General features: G+C 35.2%; 2 protein-coding genes across 2 annotated transcripts in view; one reads left to right on the top strand and one right to left on the bottom strand.

The window, feature by feature from the left end:
* The first annotated feature begins 550 nt into the window (after positions 1 to 550).
* LOC107707602 (kinetochore protein Spc25-like) lies at positions 551 to 5,931 on the top strand. The gene is made up of 7 exons (XM_016511679.1): positions 551 to 658; positions 982 to 1,144; positions 2,214 to 2,279; positions 2,400 to 2,546; positions 2,928 to 3,032; positions 3,397 to 3,495; positions 5,628 to 5,931. The coding sequence occupies exons 2-7, from the start codon at positions 988 to 990 to the stop codon at positions 5,762 to 5,764; spliced, it is 711 nt and encodes a 236-aa protein (XP_016367165.1). The 5' UTR covers positions 551 to 658; positions 982 to 987; the 3' UTR covers positions 5,765 to 5,931.
* A 487-nt stretch (positions 5,932 to 6,418) lies between these two features.
* The window catches only part of LOC107707601 (nostrin-like), a 9,703-nt gene continuing 6,246 nt past the window's right edge, over positions 6,419 to 9,875 (bottom strand). Inside the window, exons 10-16 of the mRNA XM_016511678.1 lie at positions 8,915 to 9,040; positions 8,717 to 8,825; positions 8,223 to 8,311; positions 7,906 to 8,031; positions 6,839 to 7,076; positions 6,665 to 6,753; positions 6,419 to 6,588 (exon numbers count right to left, since the gene is read on the bottom strand). Of these exons, the coding sequence (XP_016367164.1) occupies positions 6,457 to 6,588; positions 6,665 to 6,753; positions 6,839 to 7,076; positions 7,906 to 8,031; positions 8,223 to 8,311; positions 8,717 to 8,825; positions 8,915 to 9,040 (909 nt within the window). The 3' untranslated portion in view covers positions 6,419 to 6,456. The remainder of the gene's footprint in view (positions 6,589 to 6,664; positions 6,754 to 6,838; positions 7,077 to 7,905; positions 8,032 to 8,222; positions 8,312 to 8,716; positions 8,826 to 8,914; positions 9,041 to 9,875) is intronic.

Genomic DNA, 9,875 nt, shown 5'->3' with positions numbered 1-9,875 from the left:
TAGAAAATGACCCGTTTGTAAACAACAACTATGCTTATTTGTGATAAGTTATAACAAATGCGAAACAAGCCAGACATGAAATTATACTTCCAAAAAAATGTTGTCCAAAAAGACATGATTTTTCCTAAACATGTATTTTTTTTTCCTGATGTGAAATAAGACATGTTTTGTCAGATAAAAATGCAGACCGATAGTTCCTTCTTCTTCTTCTTCTTCTTCTTTCCAGTTTAACGGCGGTTGGCATCCAGCTTATTGGTGCATTACCGCCCCCTTCTCCTCCGGAGTGTGGCCGAGAGTTCCTTTATGAAACAGCACACTTTAGTACGCACTGTAGCAGCCAGCGCTCAAACAAACACCAGATGGCGCAACAATAACAAACTAACGTTACTCAATGAAGGGAAAATTACCGACCGCACATCGGGTATATAACCAATAAACACTTCGCCTTTTGAGGGAAAATAAAATTCATACTTAGGAACACTAAATTAATTTCTTATGTATGCTATGAACAGTTTAGGTAATTTCATGCCGCTATTTTGTAGTTGTGACTACGACGCGTTTATCTGACGCCACTTCCTGTTTAACTGCTGATGTTCCGGGCGCGGATTTTTGAAAACAACAAGAATACATTTGCGTTTATATTCACGCCATAAAACGGGTTAGTGATTTAAATCTTCTTTCCGACTATTAAAACAACATTTAATCAATATTATTTTGGTTTCAGTGCCTAGAAATTAAGAAAAAGACATCGCACTGAAACATTATATCTAAACAGCAAAAACAACAACTGTAACGTTACGCTATATTGGTTGTCCGTTAAACATGGATATTAGTATGTCGTGTATATAATGCATATATAACTTTATTGTAAGGTTATATTATATTAGAGTAGATAATGTGTAATAATATGCAGTAAACAGACCCTGAGTCTTGTGTAGTAACGGTAGTAACTGTCATTGTGTTGTTCGGATGGTTTTGCAGCTCAGTATGGCATCTATCAGAGACTATAATGTTGTGGAGCAGTTCAACAGCAGACTGGAGGAGATCAGGACCAAACTGCTGGATCAGGCCATGGGAGAGGTGCTCAATGACAGGGTGGCAGAGCTCTGTCAGGAACACAGGCAGTACATGAAGTCCGTCTTGGGTAAGAGATGCACAGAATTGTTTTGTGGGTTTGAGTTGAATGTGCAAAAGTGTTATTGTTAATATACATTTTAACAAGACTAGTTGTTGAATAGAAAGCATAAGCAAAGTAGGACCTTTAAGTTTAATCATCTGTCATTATGATCCATCTGCATTTAAAACTGATGGGTGAAATGGTGAAAAAAAAATTTGAAATATTATTTGGTCTGATTTAAAAAATAAAAATAAAAACTATTAATGACAATTATTTGAATGATAGCTTTGAACCAATTCATTTTTATCAGTTTAAACTGATTCACAGAAACTAAAAAGTGCATTAAAATCATTATGATATTCGCAATTCTGCTTTTTATGGAAGCTTGTTTATGCCACAGGATTTAAAAAAAAAATTGTTCTCTCTCTCTCTTCTCTCTCTCAATTTCAATTTCAATTTAAGAGTGCTTTATTGGCATGACAAAAATTATACATTTGTATTGCCAAAGCAATTGCAGCTGGACTGCTTACAAATAGTGCACATATGTATTAACAGAAAGAAAAAATAATAATAGTAATAATAATAATATATAAAAAGTATGTAGTGCAAAATGAATTATTAATGTAAGTATATAAACTAGAAATACAAAATATAGCAAAATATACATCTAAGTAATATAATACAATAATTTGGCATAATATAATGTAGATGTGCTGGAAACATCAGATCTCTCTCTCTCTCTCTCTCTCTATCTCTCTCTCTCTATGCTATGGAATACCATCTCAAAATTCTGACTTTTCTGAAAATTTGGAAAATTATGATATAAACTCAGAATTGTGAAATACGAATTCAGAATTCAAGAAAAAAAAAGTCTGAATTGTGAAATAAAAACCATAATTGTGAGGAAAATAGTACGAATTGTGAGATTTAAAAAGTCCCAGTTACCTTTTTTTAATCTTTTATCCGGTGGTGGAAACAAGTTTCCGTAGTTTTTATTTTTATTTTTTATTTTGTATTGCAAGAAAAATGTATGTGAATATTTCAAGTTGCCCAGGAATTAATTAATTAATTTCTTTCTTTCTTTCTTTCTACATAGGTACTTGTTTTAAGAAATGCAAGGAGGATGAAAACATGTTTGACATGATACAAACATTCAAAGAAGGTGAGAAGTTGATTGGCACACTTGCTTGACATTTTTTTTAATAACAGCAATTTAATATTGTGTGCTGTCTTGATTTGTCAGATGAATGACTGCCAGGATATTTCCTTTCTTTTGTGTTAGATTTGAAAGAGGAAACATCTTCACTGAAAGAGAAGAGTGCTGAACATCTTGAGGTGGTGTCAGCGATTGAAGACAAAGAGCATCACAAAGCGCTCTTATTCCAGAGAATCGAGAAGCTCAAGAAGGATCAGGCCAAAAACAGGGAATGTGAGTAGGCCAATCTTTCCTCCCATGCGGCTTAAAGATGCATTACACTTAAAGAGAGGTAGAGAGAGTGATCCGTTACAGATAAGTGATTTATGAAACACTTTGTGAATCATTTCTACTAAATCATTGAAAAGAAATACTCATAAGGATGATTCATTCGTGAATTATTAACTATAAATATCTCTGAATTAAATGCTGGATTTCCGGTAAACAAATAGAATATTAAGTTCTATTTATTCATATTTGTTCATTAATTTTGCCACATGTACTCTTTATTTTCTGCATACGACTGTTAGGTGACAGACAGACACTATGGACAGGTTTAATGTTGCTTTCTATTCAAACTGATGTCACTAATGCTTGTTTACTACATTTTTATAGTGATTCAGTCACAAAATAAAGCCAACAAGGACAGACTGAAAAATCTGAACATATGTAAAGACATCTTTCAGAAACACCTCAGTCTTGAGATCAGAAAAATCCAAGGTAAAGTCTTTGTGTTTAACTATAACATACAGTATGACTGAAGTATGAAGTTTTTTTCCCCCTTTCATTATGCATTAGATACATCATTCAAATAGAGTGAGGTACGAAAGTCTGAGACCACATTGAAAATCTGTGATTTTCTTTCATTTAAACCTTGAAATGAACAAAGTGTTTGGATTTTGAAAATAATTTGGCACTATTTCTAGGTCGGTAATCAAATGTAAGCATTTTCAATTGAACTTTTCACTTAAATTGTTATTGCTGATTATACAATTTAAAAATAAAAGCTTTTTTTTTTTACTAGTGGTCACAAACTTGAGATAAGGTTTGCTTGTGTATCATGAACATCTCTGTTTATTTACAGGTGAGAAGCTGCAGTTTGTCTTCAGGAACATCAGTCGTAAAGATCCAGACATGGTCCATACGTTCCTCCTACAGCTCGATGCAGAGGGCGTTTACCACAGTAAGTACTGTAGCGAATCAGCTCATGGGGAAATATGAATAATTAATCATAACTAGTTATAATTAATTATAAATATTTAGATCCGCTGTAGATATTTACTTGACCTCTCAGGGTCAACTGTCTGTCAATTCTAAGAACGTTAATTTCCTGGTTAAGGGAAATAACTTTCTTACTGTACAACTCTACACAGAGCCTGTAGCATAAATCTGCATGATTAGGGACTCCAGTTATGAGCAAACAATGAACAACGTCAAGTGTGATACAAGTAAGACTTTATTAACTACATAAACACTTAAACTAGTCTTACATACACACACACACACACACGCATACAGTTGGTATAGGAAAGGGTTAAAGCTTAAGCAGTAAAGAGGAGAGAAATAAGGAATGAAGTTATGGAACCATTTGCATATTCAGCAGATTTACAGCCTGAAGGGAACATCAGATTCTTAGTTCAAACACACCTTTGTAAAAAGGTGCAAATGATACCTAATGTATCAATTAATAAGACTAAGTTTGATACTTGCACGTCTTGTCTGTCTGACAGAGATTCCTGATGCAATCTGAAGGCTCAAGTTGATGTTTGCTGAAGTTGGTTGATGGAAAAGAACCAGTTTGAGTCAGATTATCTTGGTGAATGGAAAGTCAAGGCCCGAGGCCTGGCACAAAACTTAGGGTGTCCTGGAGCGTTGTAGCTCACATCTTTTCAGAATTCAAACAAACCACCGACTCTGTGCGGGTCACTGAATGTGAGGCCTTTAAAGTCTGCGAAGATTCCCGCCTCTCAAGATGGGCTTGTCCAATGAGAAAGGCCGGAATCCCAAGTGGGAGTTTGGAAATACTGGGGAGTTTATGACCCTTTGTGTGGAAGCATGGTAATTTGCATATGGAACTTGAATCGAAATTACTAAAGATTCTCAGGACACTAATATATTGCCTATGTACCAACATATAATATACACTCTCGTTTAGATCATCAGAAGACTAATTCATATATACTAAACATGGTAGGGTTACATATAGGTAAGATGACAGGAACGAGTGGTTCCATCATAAGCCTGTATAAAATCTCAAAGACAACATACACAATGACCTGAAGGATATGTGTGTTCATTCAAAGAAAGGTTTTCCTATTAATTAATTAGAGAAGAGTCAATTTTTACTGTGCACTGTGGATTTCCTATGGAAAATGTAGTGCGAGGGGAAATTCTCAACATGGCATTAGGTCGTAAATGTATCTGGTCTAGCAAAGGTGTCGTGGTTGCCATGGTAACCAGTGTCCTGGGCCTCGTTCACAGACATCTTGGCACCCAGTATGTTTATTGGGTGAGGGGTCTGTGAACGTTTGTTAATCTAATGAATAATTGATTTGTTAAATCAAATGAAAAATGGTGTGTCTGATTGGTCCAGACGCTACAGTACTCATCTTCTGATCTCTTTATTATCTTTGATTTTTGTAAAAAAACACTAGTTACCATAAAGAAATTAAGTACTGTTAAATTACACCTTTTTCGTCATGCATTTGATTAGACTCATTGATAAATATGAATATTAATTTTATTATTTAATGATAAATGGTAAATTAGGCATTACTTAAACAAAACTTAAACTACAGTTCAAAAGTTTGTGGTCAGTAAGATATTTTTGATGTTTTTAAAAAGTCTCACCAAGGCTGCATTTATTTCATAAAAACACAGTAAGAACAGTAATATTGTAAAATATTTTTACAGTTTAAAATAACCAAAAGCTGAATTTTCAGCATCATTACTCCAGTCTTCAGTGTCACATGATTCTTCAGAAATCATTCTAATATGCTGATTTGCTGCTCAAGAAACATTTTTCATCATTATCAATGTTGAAATCAGTTGTGCTGCTTAACGCTTTTGTGGAAACCAAGATACTTTTTTTTTCAGGATTCTTTGATGAATACAGAGTTCAAAAGAACATCTTTTATTTGAAATAGAAATCTTTTGTAACATTAATATAAATGTCTCTACTGTTACTTTTGATCAATATAATGCATCATTGCTGAATAAAACTATTATTATTTTTTTTAAATCTTACTGACCCCAAACTTTTGAATGACTGACCCAACTGAAGTACTGAATAACATGATCATATTTTCCCCTCAGTCGTCTCCTGTGACCCTCCTCTGGAGAAAATGGGACATCTAGAGCGCAGACTGCAGGAGACCAATAACTTTCCCGCCTTCCTTGCAAACGTCCGGAGAGAGTTTGTGGCACTTCACAGTGGCGCAAAGACAGCCTGACTGACGAACAAAAGCTGATTTTTCATTTCAGATCCATTTAAAACGGTCAGAGACCCAGACACCGTTTTTATAGACGTTTAGCACATACAATATATTGAGCTTTTATTTACCTAAACCATCAGTAATTACTTAATATTAAATATTTCATTGTTTCAGTTCTTTGTATATTCATTGATTTGTAATTTTAGCAATAAAAATTTATACAAGTCATAAAATAAACAAAACAAAAGTCTTAAAGTGCTTTTACATTTTTTTTTGTTTTATACTACAGTGACTAAAAGGTCTAAAACATTTGCATTGCATATAAATTTCTTTTTTTACAATAAAGTTAATAATGGATTTAATTTATCGGCTTCCTTTCATGAAAAAAACAGAAAACGTGAAATTTTTAAATTCTCTTTTCTAGACATTATGGAAATTTTCGTAGCAAATACATTTATGCTCTGCTCTAAAACATTTAATCGGCTAGATATTGCTCGTCAACTACTCAAGTCATACTAATGCATGATTTGTGAGTGAATTGTTCTTTTGAGTCAATGATTCAGATGAATCTGATTTTATCCATTGAATTTTTTCATTTAAAGTCCTTTTTCCAGTAATCGCATAAAGTGTGTTTAACCCTACAGCACGAGTAAATCATGATTCAGTGGCGTCGAGGTCAGTGACCTTTTCCATCACATGCTCTTTTGAAGCTAAGCTTCAGATGACTTCATCTCAGTGAAAACAGGCAGCTCTTCCACATACGTGGATGGGAAATGTCCTCTCTGTCCGTTCAGCTCACCGAACCACCAGCCCGTGTCGTCCTTCTGAAAGATATCCAGTACGTCTCATGCCAGATTGAAGAGGGAGAGTCAACAGAAAGCAGGTGCTGAGGGATGATATATTAAGATGAACTACCATATTACCTTCATTAATGTTTAACTCATCCTCTCTTTCTGACGTGAAGCTGTATAAAGCCTTGCATCTGCCGATTGAGCAGAATTCTGAGCCTGTTTAGGGAATTTAACACAAAAATGAAATCAGGAGTTTGTGTGTTCATAAAATAAAGGTAAACATGTTTTGCTTGCTGTTTACCTTTATCCTCTTCAGATTCAGACATGCTTCCGTTAACCGGGCCGCTCTGCTGCTCATCTGTGTTGTTATGCGTGACATCGGTCGTCTCAGGCGAGGGCTCTTCACTTGTCGTATCAGGGCTTTGGTTGGTCAGCGCACTCTTATTGATCACGGAGCTCCTCATGGACTGACGTGATCTGAACGGAGTCTTTTTGATCCTCACCGGTCGAGAAAGCTGCACAATGCTGTGCTCACAGTCCTGGAGCAAAACCAGAGAGGTCATGCAACATTTAGATGTTTTTTTTACCTCTAAATTAGGCTTATTAATTGCGATACTGTCTCTCTTCACCCTGCAGCCTTGGGGAAACCCATATATTATAGTCTAAAAAGTGTAGGCTGTTTAAAAGCAACCGCCTAAACGAAACATCATGCTAAATTAGTGATGAACTAGTTTCTCAATTAACTCATGTTTACATCCTTTTCCTGTCCTGGATTCAACAAGATTTACATGTTTAATGGAGGTTTTACATGATAGGATCAACCGAATCAACCAAGGATGATTTAAGGGAGTTTCTTTTGACACTAGAGACACTAACCATATTTATTAATTTTTTTTTTTAAAGAAGTGTTTTATCAGTCCCCCTGCAGTACCTACACAGACTCCTCAGTTTTTTGTTCAACGTTTGTCTGTGTGAACTTTAGAAATGTGAACTTAAAAGGCATTATGATAAAGTTACTAAAAAATATATATATATATATTTTTTTTTATTTGTTCCTCCAAAAGGTTTGCATTTAAAATGCATGCTGATAATCATTTTAATTAAATAAAATAAAAACTATATTTTGACCCCCAAAAGTTTGCACTGAAAATACATGCTGATAATAATTTTACTGAAATAAAATATGCATGCTTATAATAAATGTACCAACATAAAATTAAATTAAAAAAATTATTAATAATAAAATGTGTTACTTCCAAAAGTTTGCACTTAAAATGCATGCTGATGATACATTTTTAATTTTACCTATATATATGTATATATGTGTGTGTGTGTGTGTGCGTGCGTGAGATTTTCGGGCAACCTCACCTTTTCTTTCCATTTAGTGATGCTGTCACTGAATCGATGTCTTGATTTCGGCTTGCCCTCTATCTCCGCCAGACTGTGAGTCAGTTTGCAATGTGTCGCTTCCAAAAGGTCCAGTTTGAGGATGGCCTACCGAGAGAGAGAGCAGTCAGTATTTAGTTTAAAACCTTTTTGTTAAATAAATACCCTTACATTTTTGATAAAATATTTAAATGGATAAAATTTGCATTTCATTTAAACCTGTTTTTTGACAAATTTGAAGCAAAGCAAAGTTATGATTAAAATTCAACAGAACATTGGTATGAAATGTAAGATCTGACCTCATCCAGTAACTGTTCCGTTTCCTCCAAGTTGTTTTGATTGGAGAAGTTTGGTTGTTCTCTATATACTTTCACCATTTTCTCTAAACCTGAAATCCAGATTTATGTGTCAGTGTTGAGCTAAATGTCATATAATGAACAATATAAACAGGACAAAACCACCTAATAAGATCTCTGAGGAATAAAAGTTCTATTTAAAGCAGGTCATATAATACTTTTTTAAATTCAGTTCCCTGTGGTCTAAAGTAGTTTTTCATGAACTTCCTACCGTTTTTTCTCCGATTAGTTCTTCAGGTATTTAGGAATAACAGTATCCGTCCTGTTTCTTCCTTTTTATCTTAACGTGCCCTGACAGGCAGATTTCTGGACACCAAAAAGTGCCTTTGACGTGTTCCTTCAACTCAAATGTTGAAGGAAAATGTGATTCCTCATGATATGACCCTTTTAAATCACATACGCTCAGCTCTGAAACACAGTATCTACAAGATCTAAACCTTCTCTGTCGCTTTTTGTTTTCGTGATGCAGTCCTCCAGACGCTGAAGTTTGGCCCTGATGGTATCTTTCCTTCTGTCTTTTCCCATGACTGTTTTTCCTTCTTCCTCCTGCACAAACGTACACACACAAACAGCAACCCATTTCATATCAATTCCTGCAACACAAACAAATTTGTGTTGCAAACTCAAAGACTTACAAAGTAGTCAGCCATGAGAAATTCAGCTTTGTTGTCATCCTCCGTAGCACTGACGTCCTCGAGCAGCGATTTAATGTCCTTCTCCACATCAACTTTGTGTACGGCCTGCTCAATCTGTTTGTGACTCTATTAGCAAAAACGTTCAGCAAATGCAAATCAACCAGTAAGACTGACCTGAAAGTCAGTCTAATCGCTTCAAGAAATGATCAAATAAAAGACATCATTGCTAGGTTTAAATGAACCTTCATTTGAGCTTTTTATTTTTTTTTCACATTAAATTGAAAATGCTTAAAGTCTTGCCTTTTTAAATTGAATTTGAATTAAGGTGTTGCAGAAAATTCTTTAAAGGGGTCATCGGATGCTACATGCACTTTTAAAAGTTGTTTGAACTGAAATGTGTGTTGGCAGTGTGTGTACACAACCACCCTAAAATGATAAAAATCCACCCAGTGTTTTTTTTTTTCAATCTACTAAAATCTTTACCCCTTTCTCAAATCAAGCCGATCTCAGATGCCTGTCTGTGTGACGTCACACAGACAGGCCCCTCCCACGATAGTTTGATTGACAGTAGCGTTTCAGCACAGACTGGACTGGCGTCTTACCTTAGGATTGAGGTGTTCTGTTGTTGGATGTAATAATGAACATAGCAGTCGTCATTTACTCCCGACATCTGAGCCGCTGAAGACACAGTGGATTACGTTTGTTTTTGAAGGGAATGCTCCCCCGATCTACATAAATGCGTCTTTGTTCGCGCGAATCATTCGTGACCCAGCTTCATCTACAGAAGAAGTGAGTATGTTTTGTAATGAATCTTTGCAACAAATCGCCTTTCCTAATAATGTACTAATTAGCAAGTTTCACGATGAATGCGGCTAAAGTAAACAGTCTCTCTGAGAGCAGCTCGGAAGAGAGGGGAGGGGTCAGCAGAGCTCATTAACATTTAAAGGAAAATGCTACAAAA

This window comes from Sinocyclocheilus rhinocerous, unplaced genomic scaffold, assembly GCF_001515625.1.
Source record: "Sinocyclocheilus rhinocerous isolate Xijiao unplaced genomic scaffold, SAMN03320098_v1.1 scaffold2400, whole genome shotgun sequence".
Taxonomy (NCBI): Eukaryota; Metazoa; Chordata; class Actinopteri; order Cypriniformes; family Cyprinidae; genus Sinocyclocheilus; species Sinocyclocheilus rhinocerous.
The sequence above is the reverse complement of the archived record's forward strand: the minus strand, read 5'-3'. Positions and strand labels throughout refer to the sequence as shown.